This window comes from Eptesicus fuscus, chromosome 7 (assembly GCF_027574615.1).
Source record: "Eptesicus fuscus isolate TK198812 chromosome 7, DD_ASM_mEF_20220401, whole genome shotgun sequence".
NCBI classification, from domain to species: domain Eukaryota; kingdom Metazoa; phylum Chordata; class Mammalia; order Chiroptera; family Vespertilionidae; genus Eptesicus; species Eptesicus fuscus.
The window spans coordinates 57078428-57101618 of NC_072479.1; the positions used below are offsets into that span (position 1 = coordinate 57078428).

The window sequence follows — 23191 nt, forward strand, 5'->3', positions numbered from 1 at the left end:
TTCTAAATATTTCTGAAATTGTCCATTAATTGCAGCTAATCATAATAAAATGAGTTGCTGCTAGGCAAATATTTTGAAAATAAATGATAAAAATTCAAATGTTTTATAGCAAAAATGATTTTTGCCGAGGGTGCATTTGAACATGTTTGATATGATGTGAGATGGTGCCTTCAAATACGAAGAGTTATGAGAGCTGACAAGGAACTTAGAATGGCCTATGACAGGTCACTGCCACCCCTACCTGGGACACAGCACAGAATCAAGGCAGAGCCAGGAGGACTGGATAGAGCATGGGTTCAGAGCAGGGCCAGGAGGCCCCTCTCAAACAAGGGACACACAGGTTGGGGAAGCAAAATAAAAGGTGGAGGGACATATGAGTAGGTGCATGAGTACCTTCTTTACCTAGCATGGCCCTCATTAGCATCAAAGACTGACAAAAGATGTCAGATAAACAGAGAGGACACACCTGGTGATCACATAAACACATAGCTGGAGATAGCCAAATGCTCACCCCCTAGAAAAACATGACATATAATTGCAGCTTCCACAGAGAATGTTCTAGTTCTAGAGCAGGGGTGGGGAAACTTTGTGGCTTTTTGTGTACTTACAACATCATTCTCGGGCCATACAAAATTATCATCTTGAAAATTTGCCTGCTGTATTTGGTCAAACATTTAATTAACTCACCCCTAATGCCTTGTGGGGCTAGACCAAGTGATTCCTTGGGCCTTATACGGCCCGTGTGCTGGATGTTCCCCACCCCTGGTCTAGAGTGAAAAGCTTACCTGGAATAGTCTAATTCAGAGAGAGGAGAGCCTGGGGCTGTACACTGCAGCCTATACTGCAAGGGGCTACAGCTTCACCTCTCAGAAGCAAACCCACTGTTGTCCACACATCCCCCGTGGGCAGTGGAGGGTGCCTTTAGTCTAGTGAGATGCTTTTGATTTGTTTCAAACTTATCAAGATACTAGAGGCCTAGTGCATGATTGAATCATACACGTGTAGGGTCCCCTACATGCTTTCACTTTCGATCATGGTGGAGCTGGGTGCCTGTCCACTGGTGCACCAGGCCTTTCAGAAGCCTCTGGCTCGGTGGAGGCTTCCGAAAGGCCCGGTGATGGAGCGGACAGGCACCCAGCTCCCCCGCTTTTGATGGTCTGGGGCGAGACGTGAGCTCGCTGCCCCAGAGGCCCCTTTTGTTCTGCAGCACAGCCATGGCGCAGACGCTGAGCTCACACCACCACTGGCAACGCGAGCTCAGCATCCTGCTGGCCCAATCGGCTACCCTGGCCACCCCAAGTCCTGCCCCCTGTGCCTCCCTCTGGCCCAATCATGGGCGTAGTGGAGTGATGGTAATTTATATATTACCATTTTATTAGGTAGGATTTCTGTGTTCCTTTGAGTAGAAGATTATGGAAAAGCTTTTCTGCATCTTTTGTGTGACTTACAGTATCGCACAGGGCCATGTTTTCCTGCTCACAATGACTTACTGATTTGTTAAGGGAAGTTGGATGGAAAATACAGTTTGATTAATGAAAACTGGCATATATTGTGCAGCAATATAATAGTCACTAAAACTGATGCTCTCTTGTGATTTGCCTGGCACTGTGCTAGCAGCTTTTTATTCATCAGCTCTTTTAATCTTAACATAGGTAGGCAGTGTTGTGACTTCCGCTTTACAAATGAGTCACAGAGAGATCCATGACCTTTAGGGTCACACGACTAGTGAGTGGTAGAGCCAGGATTCAAACTCCAGCAGCCTAACTCCAAAGCCTCCTTAAATTGCCTCAGAAAGCAGAAAGTGACACAATATACAAATGGCTTGGAGCTAGGCTGCCTGGGTATGATCCGGGCCTGCCACTTACAAGCTGTGCAACTGTCAGCAAACTGCTCGACAGCCCCACCTGTCCTACCTCCCCACTCCCCAAATCTCATCAGTAAAATGAGCTTGTGTGAGTTGAATGATGTCAGCTGTTTAACTTCTGGCACATTGTAAGAGCTCAGTAAGGGTCATTACTATTTACAGCCAACATTTCTGGAAATCACCTATTCTTTAATGGAGGGTATTTACACTAATAAAAGAGAAACATGCAAATTGACCATCAATACCCACCAGCCAATCAGGAGCAAGTATGCAAATTAACCCAACAAAGATGTTGGTTAATTTGCATACACAGGCACAGAGCGAAGAAGCAAAGGCTGAAGACAGCAAGAAGCGAAGACTGAAGACAGTGTAGAAGGAAGCCAAGCGCTGCAGAAGGGAGTGAAGCGGTGGAGAAAGGAGGGAGTGAGGCAGCAGAGATGGGAGTGAAGCCTGCACTCCCTTCTCTGCTTCACTCCGGCTGGCCACAGGAAGCCCTATTCTTGTAGGAATAGGCCCAAGGAAGCCCTATTCTTGCAGAAATCTTCCTGCAATGGGCCTCTAGTAATAATAAATTGTTAATGCCTCATTTGTAAAGTGGAGGTATAGCATTTGAATATCTCCCACCATGGGCAAGGTGAGACTTGATCTGAAAATTTCTCACAGGTCTTATTCTTCCCGCACGCCACCCCCTCCCCCCCATTAATTTCCAATTCTGGTCCCCACCCCACCACATATAGCCTTGTAACCTTGAGTCTGACCTGTCTCCCTTTTTGATCCAACATAAAAGATGACCCCTGTCCCCTGCTGGGGCCTTGCACTTTCTCTTGGAATTCAATCCAAGTCTTCCTTTGGACCCTTACCTGCACAGCTGCTCCCCTTGCCTCAGAGACAAGAGCGAGCTATAAGTTTTGTAAGTGGTTGTATAAATAGTCATGACTTCCAGTGTGCTGGATGGAAGAGCTTAATATTCCTGGAACAATATTATCCCTGGACCTTGGCCATGAGAACATGCAGGGCTGCTCTGACACCTTGCGAGGCCTTCTGGCCCAAGAGCACCTATTAGATTTAATGTCTGATCCTTAGTTTCCAGGTGGATACTAGGATTCTAGTCAAAAGGATATCCAAGGTTGGGGTCTGGCTGGTTTGGGGCCTGAGGAGGAGCTCAAAGGCTTAGTTGTTGCATCAAAAACCCACCCTACCCCAGAAATGAGAAGGATTTACCAGGGGTGTTCCTGTGTGCCCGGCACCTTCCTACCCTGCAGGCAGGACATGTTAGAAATTGGAGCGGGTGCTCCCCATACACCGTCTCTCCCAAGCTGCAGGAGCACAGGGGCTGTGCATTGTGAGGGCTCAATAAAGGTCATTACTATTTATGGCCAACATTTCACAGGCCCCACTCTGTTTTGGATTGGGAGGGAGGATAACTAACTAGTCCTCGCTGCTCCACTAAGTTTTTCTATAACCTTGGCCAAGTCCTTTCCTCTCTTTTATTTATTGCATTTTCATAAATTGAAGGTGTCAGGCGGATGGTCTCTGTCACTTGTCCAGGTCTGACACTCTTCTGTGGGGAGAACAGTGGTCTGAAGGTGTGGGAAACAGGGCTAGGAGCTTCTACTCAGTTCCAGGAGGCTGCTCTCCCTGATCCCTGTCACATTACTGCCTTCCTCTGATGCCCAGGGGTCCACAAGCTCCCATTTCAAGGAGATTAAAGCCCCCATACCTACACCAGGGCTGCAGCTCTTCCCTCCTCCCCAGGCAGGGGCTAGTGAGTGAAATTCTCCCTTCCTCTTGTTCTCTGCCCGAGGGGCCCTGCCTCAGTCACACACCCCTGCCACACTTCTGTGCTACCCACTCATATCCTCCTCCAGACCTGGGTGATGCAGGGTGAGATGGGGAGCAGGGGCTGACCCTGCCAGTCATACCAGCAACTCCTCCAACCCTTCCTCCCACCACTGTGATCTGGTGGCTGATAAATGCCCTGGGCCTCACCCTCTTGGCAGCTCTGGTTTCAGGAGCTGGAAGACAAGCAGGGCAAGCCGGAGCCCTCAACTGACCTCCCCTTTTCTTTTAAAGGAGAGCAAGCGGGGAGAGATGTGGAGAGGAGAAAAGGGGCACCTCTCTCTCTCTAGACCCACCTCTTCTGTAATACACGTGGATCCTGGAGGAGGGGAGCCTCGGCTCAGATCTCATTCCACCACTTTCATCTGTGTGTTCTTTTTTTAAAAAAAATGATATATTTTTATTGATTTCAGAGAGGAAGGGAGAGGGATGAGAGAGAATCATTGATTGGCTGCCTCCTGCATGCCCCCCCACTGGGGATTGCCCCACAACTCGGACATGTGACCTGACTGGGAATCGAACCGTGACCTCCTGGTTCATAGGTCGATGATCAACCACTGAGCCATGCTGGCCGGCATCTGTGTGTTCTTGAGCAAATTACTTTATTTTTCCAAGTCTCTTTTCCATAATCTGTAAGATGAGGATAATAACAAGATTACCTTCCTTATAATTCTCTCTTTTAGATTGAATGAGACTGTTCGCGTAGACCTAGCACAGTGCACAGCCCACTGAAAGCACTCAGAAGAGGCTAGCTTTTATTATTATGATAATTATTATTCTTTTGTCCTCAGACCCAATGGAATCTCAAGAGGCCATTTCACTCATCCTTCTACTTCCTCCAGGCCACTAGTGTTCAAACTTGTCTGCCCATTAAAACCACCTGTGACCTTTCAAAAATCCCAAAGCTCAGACTATGCCCCAGACCCGTGGTCGGCAAACTGCGGCTCGCAAGCTACATGCGGCTCTTTGGCCCCTTGAGTGTGGCTCTTCCACAAAATACCACGGCCTGGGTGAGTCTATTTTGAAGAAGTGACGTTAGAAGAAGTTTAAGTTTAAAAAATTTGGCTCTCAAAAGAAATTTCAATTGTTGTACTGTTGATATTTGGCTCTGTTGACTAATGAGTTTGCCGACCACTGCCCCAGACCAGCGAAACCCAGTCTCTAGGGCAGTGATGGGCAACCTTTTGAGCTTGGTGTGTCAAACTTCGCCAAAAAACTGAGCATAACTCGGGTAGTGTGTCACTTTGAGGAAAAAACATTATTTCGCAAATGTTTCATCTTCAGGAGCAGCAAATGTTTCATCCTTGGCATTCGGCCGCGGCCGCATGTCATCAGAAATGGCTATGCGTGTCAGTGCTGACACGTGTGTCATAGGTTCGCCATCACTGCTCTAGGGGTAGGCCCTGCAGCTGGGGTTTTGAAGCTCGCTAGGTGATTCCAACGAGTTGCAAGTTAGAAACCATTGCTCTGAGCCAGGGGTCCTCAAACTTTTTAAACAGGGGGCCAGTTCACTGTCCCTCAGATCGTTGGAAGGCCGGACTATGGTTTAAAAAAACCAACTATGAACAAATTCCTATGCACACTGCACATATCTTATTTTGAAGTAAAAAAACAAAACGGCAAAAACACCCGCATGTGGCCCGCGGGCCCTAGTTCGAGGATGCCTGAGCCATCCAATCAGTGGAAGGGTTTCCTTTAGGGATAGAAATTTGTCCTAGAAACCTCATCCGCCATCTAATATTGACCTGGGTTAAGTATCTCTTTTGGGGACAAGTAAAATCTCTCATGCTTCACTTTAAACCAATTTCCTCTTGTTATGAGGGAATAGAGAATAGTTATAACCCTACACCAAAGGCTCAGTTAGTAGGATTTGCTGGGCACCCCTCAACCCTTAAGGGAGTGAACAGCAGCCCCCTTCCCGCCCCCGCACCCAGGGGCCACCCAGATGACAGGAGTGTTGGCATTGGATGGTGGCAGCTGATCACAGCCAGAGACCAAAGAGATTTTCTAAATTCTGCTGCCTGGGGCTTCTTCTTTTATTTTATCACAATTTAATAATTCTCCACATTTAGCATGAGGGTAAATAGAAAACTGGGTGAGCTTCCTATCTATTTAGTTGGCAGTAGAGACATATGTGAAGGGGTTGATTATTTGTATTCTTCATGACAGGGGCTGAGAGTGAGTGATACAAAAAAGTGTTGCAGCAGATGGGAGGGAGGTGGGCTCACATGGTCTAGTGTCATCAGGGGGAGCTGCGGGAGGTGGACAGGGAAGGAACCTCACTTGTCTGACCCTTTGGATGTGCTCTTTCATATTTGATCTCAACTACTCATTCTAGTCACCACATGAAGCTGGTATTATTATCCTTATTTTATAGGCCAGGCAACTCGGATCAGGGAGTTAAGCATCTGTCTAAGCCAATGGGTCAGGAAGGGGCCGAGCCAGGATTCAAACCAGGTTTCCAAAGCTGAACCAAGGATCTTTCACCACCCTGTTTTCTCTGCTTCTTCTATCAACTCTGACTGACTCAGAATCCTTGACTTCAGGCAACTCTCTCACACGGGCCCATCCCAATCCCCAGCTCTACTTCCTTTCCCTTCCTCTCTTTTTACTGGTTTTCTCCTATTGTCTCCTGTACTGGGAGTTTCCCTCTCCTACTGGAAGCTCCCTGAAGAGGTTAGGGTCAGGACCAGGGATGTGCAGGCCTGAGGTGCCAGGACTGGGTAGCAACTGCCTTGACTTTCCTGGCTTACGTACTGAAAGTTCAGGCAAAGTGAGACAGTTGGTCATCCTACCAGGATCTGAAAGTAGCTGTATTTATGGTTGTTTAGTGTTCTGTCCTTTTTCACATGCTTTACAGCATTAACTCCTTGAGAAATAGATGCTCTAATTTCTTTAACTATCTGAGGCTCTGGAGTAGGCGACTTGCCCAAGATCACATGTGGGTAGAAGTAGGGCTGGGAGCTGAAACCAGCTCTCGTGACAGTAAATTTCAGGTTCACTCTCCTGGAGATGGTCCACTAAACAGTTACTGAGCAGATAGGAAGGCGCGGAGGCTTGAGGCTGCCCACAGAGCCCCTCCCAGCCCTCGGATGCCTTCTCCTCACCGCTGCTCCCCCACACCTTTCTTGTTCTTTCTCCCCACCCATCTTTTCCCACCTCTATAGTTGTTGGCAGCTGTGATTTCAGGCCCAACTTTTGCAAAAATATTTAGTCATTGCTCAAATATAAAGGCAAAGGACATTGAAAATATTAGGAAAAAATCTTTCTATAATCTTTAATAAATCAATTTACTTTCTATTCTACTTTTGAAGCCTGGCTTCCATGCATTATTAATTTTTATGAGTTCATTGTATATTTAGCTTTATTTAACATTGTGTCACAAGCATTTCCAATGCTGCTACATGGTTTCCATGGTGATAATTTTATTTTATTTACATATTTACTTTTCAATATACTTTATTTTTTCCTTTTTTGTGAATTTATTTGGGTGACATTGATTAACAAAATTATATAGGTTTCACGTGTACAATTTATATTGTGTGTTCACCATCCCAAGTTCCAGGATGATAATTTAAAATAACTGTACCCAAGTGAGAAAGCGATCATTTTTCTGACTGTGGACATTTAGGGCTTCCCCCCCTAGGTTATTTGTTATTTATCATCATCATGATTAAGTTTCTGATGATAGTTACCATCTGTTTGAGTTCAAAGGGCAAGCACACATTTTCACTGGCTGAAACTGATGGTTCTTGAATGAACTTCACTCTCTGCTTGATGTCTGGGTTAGTGCTTCCAAGAACATGGGACACACAGCAGCACTGGTCCAGGGAACTTCGTTACTGGTTTGAGAGGAGATAGAGAATTTGAGAATAAGTATTTAGGAATTTAATATTTTTTCCTTTTTATAGTAGAATAACTTTATGTCTGTTGAATCTAAAATAAAAAATTGGGGCTTGTATTTTGTATACTTAAAAAATCTCTTTTGAAAGATACTTCGTTTTTATTCTGTTTTACAAAAGCATTGGAAATGAAAAGAAAAAGAGATTTTGGGATAGTTTGTCTTTTGGTCTAGAAGACACTATTAGATCCTGGTAGATGTTTAGTAAATGTACAATCACAGGCCTTTAGTGCTACAGGACCTCGTCTATTTGTATTCTGAGGTGTAGAGAGAAGTAGTAATGCATCCAGCACAATGTGGGCAGCCCTAGACAGGGCCCCCTGGCTTTTACTTGCACTTAGTGACCACAACACCATGTTTTCATATAACTAAAATGTGAGGTGTGCATGGTGATGATAACAATGGGAGCAAAAGCAGGGGGTAGGGACAAAAATTTTGTCCCATCATAACGCCACCCTTGTCCCAGCTGTGGTTCCTAGGCAGCTAGACAACCCCTAGCTTTGCCCCAGATCTCCCTGGCACACCCCCCCCCCAAACAAACATCTCAGTGGTGGAGTTTCTTAGGAAGATATGAACCAATAATTTGGGGGAAACTTGTAGAGGAGTTTCCAGCAACTTGATCCTGAGAGATTACTGCAGTCCAATTTCAAATGGCAAGAGATGAATGATAAATGATCAAGTTGGGGAAGTTTGTCTACAGCGCAATTTCTGCAACTCATAGGTATGAGGTTTGAAACAGATGGTGCTGGCAGGCAAACTGAACATAAATACTCTCCTCCCAGATTTTGGAAAGTGCCCCACCCAGTCCATGCCTGTGTGTATATATAGAGACTGAGCCAGATCTCTTGCAAAGGAGTTACGCTCCTTTCCACCCTGGTCTCTGCCTCCTTCCAGCTGGGCCTTTGCTCTTGTCTGCTTGCCTGGATGCTCCAGCAACCATGAGTCGCCAGTTTAGCTCTCAATCGGCGTTCAGCTCAAGGAGCAAGCGGGTTTACAGCCTTGGCTCTTCCGCAGGCTCTGGTGGTGGCAGGTTGGCCGTGGGCTCTGTGTGTCAGGCCCGAGGGAGGTGTGGCAGTGGTGGCGGGTATGGAAGCCATGCAAGGGGGTTTGGCTCTCAGAGCCTCTACAATCTGGGTGGCAGTAAAAGCATCTCAGTTAACCTAGTGGACAGAAGCTCCAGTAGTTTCCGCCAGGGTGGGGGAGTGGGAAGAGGATTTGGAGGGGCCAGGAGCTTTGGCGGTGGTGGCTCTGGAGGTGGTGGTTTGGGAAGTGGCGCTTTTGGTGGTTTTGGGGGTCGTGGCTCTGGAGGTGGTGGCTTTGGGGGTGGTGCCTTTGGGGGTGGTGGCTTTGGAGGTGGTGGCTATGGAGGTGGTTTTGGGGGTAGCAATTTTGGGCTTGCGGGCTTTGGTGCCGCTTGTCCCCTGGGGGGCATCCAACAGGTGAGCATTAACCAGAGCCTCCTACAGCCTCTTGACCTGGAGGTGGACCCTGAAATTCAGAGGGTCAAGACCCAGGAGCGGGAGCAGATCAAGGTTCTCAACAACAAGTTTGCCTCCTTCATTGACAAGGTGAGTGCCTCAGGGGCAGGCAGAGCCTCTGGGCCCCGGCCATATGACTGAGAGGGCCTTGTGCCCTGCTGTCCCTCACCACATGGTGCTGTCTTGGTTTGGTGGTGACAACCGCTTCCCGATGTGTATGTCCTGGGACCTTAAGAAAGCCGTTACCTCATTTAGGCCTCAGTTTGACTTAATGAGGGAATTTGTCTCGATCTTTTTTTTTTTTGGCAGAAAAGCAGATAAGAGGTGCGAAAATTCCCAATAGACAAAATACATGGTATAGTAATCGCATTCTCATTCATGATTATTCACTTTCCATCCATCCATCCATCCATCCATCCAACCATCTATTCATCCATCCTTCCATTCATCCATCCCATAAACATTTACTAAACATCTGTTATATCCCAGACAATGTGCCACAGGGTGACTCCTTGTCCTCAAGGAGCCATGACAGAGCCTAGGTGAATGCCCTGGCAGGTATCACTGGGGGCTGAAGTCAACAGCATACTAAGTAGAATTCTGTCTGAGTTGCTCATTTTAGGTCATTAAGCGCCAAGAATGAGCCAGATGAAGCTTTTGAAGACCTCCCCTCCCCCAGTTTCCTGATTAAACCCATGGTGAACACCTTGCGCCAGCATTTCCTTTTGTCTAGAGGTGGAGGCACAGTGGCTACTGTAGGATCCCTAGAAGGTTTTTTGCCCTTGTGGATGTAGTGGAAAACACCCTGGAGTTCAACAGATTCTGGATTCTCAGGGACTTTCCTTCAGTCCCCACAGGAGTTCTGTGTTGAGGCCAGAGCTTGACCTGTGATCTCTCAGCAGAGGTCCAGCTGTCCATGGCCAAGGTCCAGCTTTGGGTTGCATACCTGTCCTCTGATATCTGGGTAAATGCTCGGGGTGGGATAGAGTGTGTGAGCCAGGAGAGGTGGGGTAAGAGTGTTGAGGCCCAGAGATAGCCTCAACAGAGTGCTATCAAAGTGCTTCTGGCTACTTCTGATCACCTTGGATGGGAAATTTGGTTGAATATCAACACACCTCAGGCATAGGCAGGGACTGCGAGGACTTGACCGGAGCAAGGAGGTGACAAGTGAAGGAGACATTACTGGGAGGTCAAGGCTAGTCCAAGGGAGGGACAGGAACAAGAGCAGGTTGGGGAAGAGGGTCGGTGAAATGACCATGGGCTGCTGGCAGCTGATCTCCTGAGACTCATTTAATTGTGGTTCCTGCCATTAATAGGACATCTGTTCAGTTTTGCAGTGTGGGGCTGTGCACAGAGGCCAAGATTCAGGAAAGTATGGCTTCTTGTCCTTCCCCAAGGGCATGGCCTATGATGACCATGAAGAGAGAGTTCTCATCCAGGAAGGCTCTGACCTGGCAGGAAGGGAGAAGGCTTCTACTGCAGTGACTTCGGACACTAGTTTCCTGCTTTCACCCTTAACCCTTCCCAGCTTATTCTTTAAAAAAACACATTTTTTATTGATTTCAGAGAGTAAGGGAGAGGGAGAAAGAGAGAGATAGAAACATGAATGATGAGAGGGTATCATTGATTGGCTGCTTCCTGCACCCTGCCCACTGGGGATCGAGCCCTCAACTCAGGCATGCGCCCTGACAGAGAATTAAATGGGGACCTCCTGGTTCATGGGTTAACTCTCAACCACTGAGCCATGCTAGCTGGGCGATCCAGTCTATTCTTAGCACCACAGGAGAACTATTCTTAAAAATATCACATCACTCCTCCACTTAAACCCTCTATTGGCTTCTTGCCTCATTTAGAATAAAAAACCCAAAGCCTATAAGATCCTATATAATCTGGCCCTCCAACCCACAGCTTCTGCTAGCCTCTGGCTTACATTTGTGAGAATTAGGCAACTTTGCCACCACCAAATGGGATAGCTCTCAAGCTGCAAGGTTTAGTAACAGAGTGAGGCCTGGAATTTAGCTCCCCAGGGTACAAACTCACTGTCTGCAGTGGCCCTGCACTCCTTCCCTGCCTCTTCTCCAGCTCTCCTCTTGCTTACCAGCACACTATTGCATTCTCCAGTGTCCCAAGCATGGTCCTACCTCAGGGCCTTTGCACTTGCCATTTTCTCTGCTTGGAACTCTTTCCACCAAAGAGTGGGCTGGCCTCTTCCCTCACTTCCTTCAGGTTTTAGCTCAGATGCCACTGTTTCAGTGAGGCCTTCCCTGATCTCCCTATTTAAAGTAGCACCCTCATCCCAGCATCCCTATCCACCATCCCTGTACACCTTTTCTCCATAGTTCCTGTAGTCATTTGACACACTGTATGTTTTGCATTTCTTTACACTTGTCTCTCTGTATAGAATGTAAACGCCTGGAAAACAGGTGTTTTTTTTGGTGTTGTTTATTATTGAATCTCCAGAATCCAGAATAGTGCCTGGTACATGGTAATTGCTCAATAAATCTGTGCTGAATGAAAAATTGAGTCATCCCTTCATGTGTCAGGCTTGACTATTAGAGAGTATGAATAGAGACAAATGTGTTTTTTAAAAAAATTATTTATTATTAATTATTTATTTATTTATTTATTTATTTATAACCAATGACTGAAAGGGGCCTCAGAAAGAAAAGGGGGGCAGTCTAGTTCTCTTTGTTCAGCTGACCTTGAATCCTCTATGCGAGGCAGTTCCAAAGCCCTTAGCGTTTCATTAGCCTGTGATGCTTATAAACCATCTTCTCTGTGTTGGGCACTGTGTGTCCATGGTCTCAGCACCTGTGTCCACTGGAGAACAAAGCAAACCCGGGCCCCCCTTCCTGGGACTCACGCCTAGCAGAGAGGGCCATGCTAACCCAACATCCAAAGACTGCACATCATGATAGAAGTCATGGGGGAGAAACAGGCTGATGAGGGAAAAGCAGAGAGAGACCACTTTAGTTGGGATCTAATGGGTGAATAGGAGTCAGCCAGGCAAAGAGTTGGGGAGATCTGGACTGCTGAGGTGTATTGAACAGGAGGGAGAGGGGCACAAAAGGTCGAGTGGGATGTGCTTTTTCCAATAAGAAGGTTAGCTCAGCATGATGCTAAATTTTATCTGTGTTAGCTAAGTTTTCCCTCGGTATTGCTGATTGGGGACACAGCCAGGAGTGTTTTGGGGGGCCTGGGGAAAAATTTACAATGGCTTTCATTGATTTTTCCAGTTAAATCCCATTAAAATTGGCTGGCACTTCCTGAAGTCAGCCTCTGCCTTTGCAGTTTGTGTGGCCTAACCAGAACCACAGTTTCTTTGAACCCCGGAGACTCAGGCTAATCCCAAAGCACTCAGAGTTGTCTGAATGCACCTTCATGTTTTGATGTGGAGATTCCCTGTGGGACCATAGGATTCTTTCTTTTGGTCCCTACAATACAACACGGGGCTATGAACAAGTGTTCAGTAGATTTCTCCACCCCCTGGGAGTGCCGCCCGACTGAAAATAGAGCCGCCCAGGTGGCAGAAATTTCTCACGTGTTTTGAGCTGTGCTGACAAATCTGTGAGAGCTGGTTGGCCTTATCTCTTGCTTTCATAAGTCAAAAATAAACAAGCCACAAGAAACAGTGTTCTCTGTGCACATTTTCCGAACCCAATGGGAGTTAACAAGGGCTGGACCCTCCGACGGGCAGTCTCAGGGCGGGGGATGCTGGGCACCCTCCTTAGTGCACCATTGTTGTAGGGGGGTGTCTTCAGGGTTCTGACAGCACAAGCAATGGGACCCGGGAGAGTGTGTGTGTGTGCTCACTGAGCAAAGCATAGTGGCATCCATGGTCTTTACCTAAGACATGGGAGAGCAGGCTCCATTGTGGGCAGCAGGCAGCGGTAAGGTGAAGGTGGATTATTATCATGCAAAGGATGGTCCACGCACTTGGTCTGTACAGCCAGCCAGCTCTCTGGACCCTGTACCTGACCTTAGTGTCCACAGTTTTGGGGAAGAGGTGCTGAGAATATAGGACGATGTTCACTTTTGATTCTCTGTGTGAATGAAGGAAATAGCAATCTGGGTGGTTCCCAAACACTAGACAGCCCCCAAGTCCTAACTTTGGGTCACTGGAATGCATTTCAGAACATGAAAAAAAAAAAAAATAGAACATTTACTTTAAAATTTTGTCCGGATTATGAAAGCATTTAAATGAGGTGACCTTCCTGAAAAGCATACTGGCAGACACCGGAGGTGGTGGGGACACCTAGGCAAGTTGGCTCAGGAATCAGGTAATACTCTAAACCAAATTTTTCCTTCCCTCCTCTTATTTCCCTTTCTCTCAGTCACTTAAAGCTTCAACCACAAAGACTAATGTGCCTGGGATGTGCCACTGTTTCAGGGGACACATCACTGTTTCCTCGTGTTGGTACAGATGAACTGAGTGGGACAGTGATAGCTGTGGTGTAAATGGAAGTAGTTAAAGGAAATAAGGGCTCGGTTGGAGGGATTTACCTTCAACACCAGAGTTAGCTTAGCGTTCATTTTAGGCTCATTGATTTTACAGCCATGGGCCAACCGTCAGCAACCACACTGTGCTCCTGTGTCCTGGTCCCCAAGGAAGGGATGCTCTCTATCCCTGGAGGGGCCATCCTGATTCTCTGAGTTCTGGGCATGCTGTGAGACTGCCCAGCCTCCTCTCCATGGGGGTGTTTCTCACACCCATGACCTGGGATGAACTTGGAGCTCTCTTGTTTTAGGTGCGATTCCTGGAGCAGCAGAATCAGGTGCTACAAACAAAATGGGAGCTGCTGCAGCAGTTAAACACGTCGACTCAGCCCTTCAGCCTGGAGCCTGCCTTGGAGAACTACATCAGCGAGCTGCGGAGGCAGGTGGACTTCCTCAGTGCAGAGCAGATGCGCCAGAACTCGGAGGTCATGAGCATGCAGGATGTGGTGGAGGACTACAAGAACAAGTGAGGAGCTAGGCGGCCGGAGCGCTCAGGGGGAAGCATGGGAGGGAACTGATTCATGGGGCAAGACATTCTGCTTCAGTGTTACTGTGTAAGGGCTGGGAGCACAGCCACACAGGCTCTGCAGTGCACAGCTGCTGGGCACCGTTTGCACATGGTAGTCCTGGCGCTGCCAGTCAGCCCTCAATTGCATTGCGTGGGGACGGGGAAGATTAGCTCCATGGATGTTGGAGCCAGATAAGCCTTAGTTCTGGTGTGGGCTTTGCCACTTCCTGGCTGCCTGCAAGCTCATCTATCCATGCCTGTAGTTTTCACATTAGTAAAGTGGGGATAGTAAGTACCCTTCTTGTTAGATTGTTGTGAGGGGTAGATCATGACTCTCAAACTTCACTGTGCATCAGCTTGTTAAAATCAGATCCATCAGGTAGGTCTGGGATGGGGCTGAAATGTTTGTATTCCTAATATTTCCAAGGGATGATGATGCTGGGAGACTGGGGGCCACACTTTAAGATCCACTGGTTTGGATGAAGTTATTCTTAACAAGTTCGTAGGCTGTGTTTGCACCTACTGAGCATGCAGTTAGCATTTATTATTATTAATAATAATGGTAGGGGTGACAGGACTTGTCTAATTCTATATCAGCGGCTCCTGAACCCTGCAGACAACTGAGAGGCCTTACCCTCCCATGCTGGAGGTGCAGGGTGCTGCTCTTAACATCACCTTGACATGCTTACTGCATGGGGCCAATAGAGCATCAGGTGTGTGTGAATTGAAAAGGGAGAAATGAAATTCCCACTGAAGGGGGCCTGGGGTGTGGGTGGGGGTCAGGATCATAGGTGAAATTTTTTTTTCTTTAAAAATTTTAGTAAAATTGGTTACTTTAAGTTCTAAATTAAAAAATGATTGAGCTTGACAGGCTTACAAATAAAATGTAGACACTCTGGGAGTGTTCTGTGTGGCTCTGGGTTTTCCACCTTTGGTCATTGTTAACCCGGAGAACCAGGAGCCGGCTCCAGCTGCTTGCCAGTGAGAGTTACAGGCCCTGGAGGGGAAAGTCAGAATCCAGGACAGTACAAAATTAAGGAATTCTGAGCCTCCCCCTGCAAGGAGAACCCTCAAGGAGCCGTCACCCCCTGCAGCCTGTCTTTTTTTTTTACCTCCCTCCCCCCCACAGATATGAGGAAGAAATCAACCGAAGGACCAACAATGAGAATGACTTTGTCATCCTAAAGAAGGTGAGGGTTGGGAGTTCCCAGAGGGGGACTGAGAGCCCAGGAAGCTGAGCAGAGAGAAGAATTTCTGTGGATGCTGTGTGACTGAGGGATGGACAGGGGTGACCTTGGGGTTTAGCTTGTTGCCCAAATGCTGGGGCCATTACACTGAAGGGCCAAGTCTGAAAGTGACGCTAATATGGATCTTTAGGAATCCTTGGGATTTTATTCTCTCCAGGGTCCGGAAAGTGAAATTAAATGAACTGACAGCTTTTGAGTGTTAGTTATGTATGGGTCTGGGACCTGTGGAGGGACCTAGGGTGTTGTATGTGACTGACCAAGATGAACAGCTTGGTGTCACACTTCCTTCTGGGCAGGAAAGCCAGAGTTTGCAGGTCCCTTATTTGAGTGGGGTGAGGACAGTTGTAGGCAAGGAAATATACCCAGAGAAACTTTGCCACTTGCCCAGGCCACCCAACCAGTGGTGGCATGCAACATCTGGGCAAAAATTCAGACTGTCTTTGCTTGCTGTTCAGGACGTGGATGCTTCTTATGTAAACAAAGTAGACCTACAGTCCAAGGTGGACCTTCTGCTTGGGGAGGCCAATTTCCTGAAACATATATTTGAGATGGTGAGTTCATAAGAAATCCTTGTCTTTTCTCACATCTTACAAGACGTATGGGCTGTAAAGTGGGGAGGCCTGAAATCAAACATTGTCCACTAGGAAATCCTCTCCCCAGTCACTTCAACCCCCTTAAATCTAGTGCTCAGGATTCCTGGGTGGGTGCCCTGGAGATGGGAAGCAGGGAGAGTCCTGAGGGAGGAAAAGGTGAAGTTGGCACTTCTTCTGTCTGGGAAATAAGGTTAACACCTGGGATGGTCAGGGGCAAAACCCACCAGAAATCTTTATCGGTACTGGAAGTCAATGGGGCTGTTAAGGAACTCCATAGGAGAGGACATGTGGATCTTAAAGGAAATGAAGATGAAGACAGCACTGGTGAGGGATAATATGCTCTCACCACCCTTGGTCCCACGGTTACCCATGTCTAACTTGGGGGCACTGCTCTGGGTCCGATGCTGGCATATTTCCATTATACAAATGAGACAACTGAGGCACTGAGAGAGTAAATCACCTGCTCAGTTACCCTGCTAGTCATGGTAGAGTCCAGATTCAAAAGTTAGTGTGAGTGGCTGCACAAGTGGAGTTCTTTGTGCTGCCTCTGAGAGACCCAGAGCTTTCATGGGGCCCGGCTCAAGGTGGCAGCCAAGCCAGAGTAAGGCAGAGATACAGGGCACAGGAGCAGCATGATGGGCAGGTGGCAACTGCAAGCCTCTGAGTGCAGGCTCTTTTTTCTCCCTGGTCTGGGTGCCTTTACCTTTAGTAAGGTACTTTTCAGTGCACAACAACAGTTTAAAGAACTTCCCCCCTGAATGTCCCATCTGGCCCAGGCTTCTGGCTTTCCCAGAAAGCCTTGAGGGGGTAGAAAAGGGAAACTGAAGACAATAGAAGGAGTCATCCTGTGGTCCATGCCTTCAGGAGCTGTCCCAGATGCAGACCTTCATCAGTGACACCAATGTCATTGTGTCCATGGACAATAACCGCTCCCTGGATCTGGACAGCATCATCCAAGCCGTGCAGATCCAGTATGAGATGATCGCACAGAAGAGCAAGGAGGAGGCTGAGGCGCTGTACCAGACCAAGGTGAGCCCTGCTGCCCCACCACTGGGCTCGGGACTAAAAACTAAACATACCTCCCGGAACCTGTATTATCTTTCTCTTATTTCTAACGTCAAACATTCCTGTTATAGAAAACTTAAAAATTACAGATAAAGATTACTCATCTCCCTCTACCACTACTAACAAGTCAGTGTATTTTCTACCAGTTCTTTGTAGCTAATATTTATTGAAAACTCATGTGTGCCAGACACTGCACTATGTACTTTATATATGTGATTTCATTTACTCCTTACAACAACCCCATAAAGTGCGGGTTTTATTATCCCTATTTTACATATAATAGAATAGGAGATTTACCTAATTTCTCTAAAGTCTTGTGGCTGGTAAGTGTCAGAGGCAGGACTTAATTAAACTCAGGTATGCCATATAGAAGCCCATGTTCTCAATCATTATAATGTTTTATTTTTTTCATAATGAGGTCTTTTAAAATATAGTTTTGTGCTTTTCTCTCTTGCTTATCATTTTGAATGCCTTTCGGTGATATTAAACATTCTACATCATCTTTAATAGCAGTGTGGTATCCATGTTAAGAATAGACCTTCGCTTTCAGATAAACATCTCTGGAGTTAAGTCTTTGGGCATATCTTTGGTTACTTCTTTAACATAAACATGACCTGGGCCTTTCTTGAGGGTGAAGACTCTGTAGGTAAGGGTCAAAGGCTAGTCACTAAATTCTAAACAACTGGCACTTGAGATCTGCTTTGTGGATTGATTACCTGTGGCCAACTCCAACCTCACTGACCTCTGTCCCACCGTCCTGCAGACAGATGTTCTGACTGGCATGAATTTCAGCAACAGACTGGGGAGACAGATAGCCAACAGTGAAAACATCAGAATGCAGAGATTCCCTTGAGTCAATCCTCCTCATTGCTTCCTTCTGAGTCATGGCCTGTGGTAGCCCAGGATAGAGTTCCTATTGTTGGGACCGTGTAGACATGGAAAAGGAGATAGAGAGGAACATGGAAATAAACATGGAGCACGCTGAGGGCCCCTGAGGAAATGAGGGCCTGGCTGCTAGGGAAATCATTCTGGAAAAGGGTAGGAAGAAATATGGAAGGGTAGAAAAAGTGAAGTAGGCTCCAGTGTGGGTAAGGATCAGTGCAAAGGCTTACATGTGTGGAAAAGGAGGTAAAAAGGGTATCAGGAAGTATCTTTGCCTGTCTGGGATGTAGACACTGGTGGAAATGAGGGAGGCTTGGGGTGTGTGTGTGTGTGTATGTGTGTGTGTATGTGTGTGTGTGTGTGTGTGTGTGTGTGTGTGTGTGTGTGTGTTCTGGAAACTTTCCCAGGGGAGAGTGTATTTGGGTAAGGGCTGGGAAGGCAGATCCACTCTCTCCTGGAGGGACTCATGGTAAGCAGCAGGCTGAGTGTGATGCCGCCTTTGACCCTCAGTACCAGGAGCTCCAGATGACAGCGGGAAGACATGGAGACGATCTGAAGAACAGCAGGATGGAGATTGCAGACCTCAACCGCACCATCCAACGGATGCAAGCTGAGATCAGCAGCCTCAAGAAGCAGGTGAGATGGGAGTTCAGGGTGGGCTGACCAGAAACACCACTTCCCATGATGCCCTGCTGATGAGGCTTCTGAAATTCAACCTTTGCATGCTTCATCTCTGTGACCATCTCCCGAGCAGAATGATCAGGTGCGCTCGGTCATTTCGGATGCAGAGGAGAAAGGAGATCAGGCCCTCCAGGACGCAGGGCAGAAGCTGCAGGGCATGGAGGAGGCCCTGCAGCAGTCCAAGGAGCATATGGCCCGGCTGCTACGTGACTACCAGGCACTGCTAGGAGCCAAGCTGTCCCTGGATGTGGAGATAGCCACCTACCGCAGGCTGCTGGAGTGCGAGGAGAGCAGGTGGGCCATCTTTTGGGGCCAATGCGTAGGTAGCACTGCTGGAGTAGTGGGACTGACTATTTGGAGAGAAGACCATCCCAGCTTTTCTGGGAAGGTTGGTAACCCAGGGTGAACAGAAACATTCAAGGCAGAAACAGAGGGTGTGTGATTTGGCCGGTCATTGTCATCATTCTCCTGCCTCTAAGCAGAATGTTCCTGTATCCCAAGCCAAGCCATGGCAGCCAGGTGGTGACCTCCTAATGCTAAAAGCCTTCAAGAAAATGTTTAAAATCCTTCTGGCCTCACTGGCCCTCTGACCCCACTGTCTATGCACACACCTTTCCTATAACAAGGCTTGGGGACAGCTCTTTCTTCCCATGGGCCATCTCTGCTCCTGTTGTATCCAGGCTGCTACATGCCTTCCTTTGGGCTTTGCAGGTCCGGCTAATGTGTGCTTTGGTTTTATAGGATGTCAGGAGAGCTGCAGAGCCACGTGAGCATCTGTAAGTAGCAGAGCCCCGGGCCTGGGCTGGTTGTTGCTAAGGGGAGGAGGGCTCAGCAGGTTGCCCAGCAGGGAACTGGCAGTGGACATTTTAGTTTCCAGTCCCACACAAATGAGCTAACAACTGCAAAGCCTGGAGAAATTATTGGAAATAAATTATGATTTTAGCTCTTCTTTATCTTAATTTTTATGACCCCCAATCATCAACACGGCTTAGAACTCTTGAGTGTATCAATAGTGAGAAGGTGCCCTCACATCCCTTTGTGGCATGAATAATACTTTGAAAATTAGAATACTTTTATCCAGCAAGTCAGATGCTGCCAGTGATGAAGGATGTGGGAGGCTGCCCTGGGGTGGCTGCAGGGGCGGGGGGACCCCCTGCCCAGCCCTTCTGACCCCCGTCTGGCTGCCCTCTCCCCACAGCTGTGCAGAGCAGCCAGGTGTCTCTCAGCGGCGCAGGAGGCGGCGGTGGCCGAGGCTCTGGAGGTTACAGCAGCGGTGGAGGCGGCGGTGGCAGCAGCAGCTGGGGCTACAGCTCCCGTGGGGGTGGTAGTGGAGGCTATGGAGGGGGCTATGGAGGGGGCTCCCGAGGGGCCAGCGGTGGAGGAAACTACGGAGGGAGCAGCAAAAGCGGCAGCAAGTTTGGGGGCAGAAGCGGTGGCTCCTCCAGACTGCAGATCATCCAAACCTCTACCAACACCTCCCACAAGCACATTGTGGAGTAGGAACAAAGGTTTCTGTGACCCTTCGCTCCTATCTCCTCCTCACACCCTTCTGATCCCCTCTTACTTATCTTTTCCTGATGGGTCTCAGCAGTTTTGCCAATAAAATCCTCTCTAGATGGGGAAGCAGGTGGGTAACTCCAAAACAGCAGATCTTTCTATGGAGGGCACTGGCTGGCAGTCAGAACACAGCCAGTCAAATTCTCAACCCAGATTCTACCTAGAGGGCCCTCTTTCTGCCCCCAAATGCCCAGCGCCCAGGCTAGCCATGGAGTAAAGAGCAGGGACAAGGCTGACAATGGAGAGTCCACCTCAAACACATTGGGTTCCCTTTCCTGCACCTGGGCTGCTCTGAGGGCAAGAATCCACCCCTCAGGGACCCACAAAATGAGGCCTTTGGATGAGTGGCTGAGAGCAAGGCAAAGCTTGGTAAGAGGCTCCTCTGGCCAGGGACCCTTTCTACTTCTTGGTCTGTAGCCTCACACTACCGTGTTGATGGAGAATGTGGATTGGCTGCATCAGACACCCATGCCATGTCTGGGTCAGATTCTGAATCTCTGCCTTAAGAAGCACTGTCCCCTGGACCAACAGTGCCAGGTGGGAGTGTATCAGAGGGCCTGAGATTTTGTCCACAAGGATGACTGTTGTGAGCAATGAATGGAGGAGTTGATGGACAAGCAATCAAGTTCTGTTCTGTCCTGTCCCTCCTGACAGCTCCATTCTTTGGAAGCCTGGCCCTTTCTGAAATCTGGTCCATAGCAGCCCTCCTGAGAATTGTCCAAAGGTTGGGCATATGCAGCCCAGTTCTGCTATGTCCATGTGTCCAGGCCTCGAGCAGTTTGAGAATAAGACTTGAGTCTTGGGAAGTTCAGTCTGAACCAGGCTGCAAGCTGCCCTTTATTTGCAAGGTAGCTTAATGCTCTTTCTCAGATCGCAAAGTCCTTTCTGCTTCCTGTTCTCTGTGCTTGAGCACTATGTAAGAATTTGACTCTTCATTTTGGTCCTTAACATAAGATGCTTGAGATGTGCTGAAGGGGACAAGAAAGGGAAAGTATTGACCAACTAAGGGGCCTTGAGAGAGAGGAGGTGGCTTTACTTCTAAGATCTGAAGTCACCTTCACTTGCTCGCTGAGTCCTAACACAATGTCCAAGCTCATGATTCTCTTGGAGCATCTGATGTGCTCAGTGTGGGTCACTTGGGAAGTGCTGTGACATCATCATTTTTCTGGTTGAAGGTTGTACCTTGAAGGGTTTGACATTTCTGGTGTTTCTACAATAAACTTCTCTAATCTCAAACTACTCTTTGTTCAGAAGATGAGTTATTTCTTCTTTAATTTCTGCAGGTGTCTAAAATTATTCATATTTGGGAAATAAAGTTTATTATTTTTATTATTTTTAATTGCATGAGTAATACATGATCTTGCAAAACCATACAGACATCATCTTTTTAATCCTTAAAGTGATCATTCAAAAGTCGGCTACACATTTGTTCAATAGGCATTTATTTAGCTCTTACTGTGTGGCAGCCAGTGGCCTAGGCACTGAGAATGCAATGTTGAATGAACACATTTCTGAATCTGAAGGCTGCTTACAACCAGAGGAGGGGAAGGTTCAGAGAGAGGAGAAATCAGAGTATGTGTCCAGCACAGCAGGAGCAGTGGGACCTGCAGCAGGTGTCAATGCTGAAGAAGGGAAGTCTCAACAGGTTCCTGGAGGGCTAGAAAGTGGAACAGGGCTGGGAAACAGAGACAGTAAGGGTGTGGGCAGGAGGTCAGGGAAGGGCCCTCCAGATAGCCTGCTCAGAGACTCAAAGATAAGAGAAGGTGAATGTGTGTGAGTCAGAGGAGGCAGCCTCACAGGAGAAACTGAGCTGGGGAGACAAGAGGCTGAGCCCAGTGAGGGTCATGGGCATGAGGGTCTTTCACTGATGCTCCTGAGGAAAGCATAGATGCAGAAATTCAATAATGGAGCAAGTTAAGCTGTCATCTCATCTTACATGATATTTCTGAGTCCATAGAAAGAAGTCACATAAAAGTGATAAGTCATAAAAGATGTGACCTACTTTCTCATTCCCCAAAGGATTACAGATGGAACTTGGATATGAGATTCACTCAAATATGACTGCAACTCATATTGATAAGACATTGTGTTCTCAGACACACCTCTAATTCTCTCAGAAAAGTTTCTCCATATCTCATCTGTCTTGGTAGCAGGCCTGTGGAGGGAGGGGTTGGGAGAAGGAAAGGTGGGCAGGTGGCTGCCTGAAAGGAAGGAGAGGTCACAGACCCATGCAATTCCTATACTTGAAGTCAAAGACCAAGGGCACGAGGACAAGGACAGGAAGACAGGGATAAACACCAGTGGGTATAAACATGATTTAGAGTATTCAACTGACAGTGGCAACACATGAGCCAACAGGTGTGATGGCTGTTGGGAACAGACATGGGGACCAAGAAGAGAGCATTGTGCAGAGCCTACTTGTTCTCTTCTGTAGTCAGATCACTCTAAGAACACTGCTAAATAAGAGCCACTCAGAGAACAGTGGCCAAGACGGTGCTGATAGGGAATCAGAAGCCTGGCCACATGAGGACCATGCAGGGTCCTGGAGAAGAGAAGTGTTTTTGGGGAGATATGATGGCTAATTGCAAAGATATGAAGAGCTTCCATAGCAAAGAGGGGCTGACCCTAGCTGCTGACCCAGATGGACAAGGTGGGAACTGCAGCAGGTTTGGCTCAACATAAAAGTGCTGTTGTATTGATCCTGAGATGGAAGAGGGAGAGGCCACATTTCAAGCACAGGTTGGTTAACCATTTGGCAGGAGGTTGAGGGAGGAGTGCAGGATGGGTGGGGATATGTGTATGACAGTATTTTACATCTTTGCTGCCTTAAGAATTCATGTGATGAAGTTTGAGAAAAAAGGAAAAAAGGAATTCTACTCTCTAGTTTATATTTGGGAAAATTAAGATCAGATACCAGAGGAGGATCATGTCATGGAGAGACCAAGGGCTCTAGCCAGGATTGTAAAGTGAACCCAAGTTTTCTGGCACTACCAGAACTATTTCAGGGTGTGGACTTGATTATCCCTGGATCATACTTATGTGTATGATATTATTAGGGAATCCACATTGGCTCTGGGGA

At 47.6% G+C, this 23191-nt stretch overlaps 1 protein-coding gene across 1 annotated transcript; it reads left to right on the forward strand.

Annotated features, from left to right (window-relative positions):
* The first annotated feature begins 8469 nt into the window (after positions 1-8469).
* On the forward strand, positions 8470-21348 carry LOC103285327 (keratin, type II cytoskeletal 1b). The gene is made up of 9 exons (XM_028144418.2): positions 8470-9172; positions 13831-14045; positions 15217-15277; positions 15790-15885; positions 16792-16956; positions 18385-18510; positions 18629-18849; positions 19297-19331; positions 19754-21348. The coding sequence occupies exons 1-9, from the start codon at positions 8543-8545 to the stop codon at positions 20053-20055; spliced, it is 1851 nt and encodes a 616-aa protein (XP_028000219.2). The 5' UTR covers positions 8470-8542; the 3' UTR covers positions 20056-21348.
* Positions 21349-23191: the final 1843 nt, after the last annotated feature.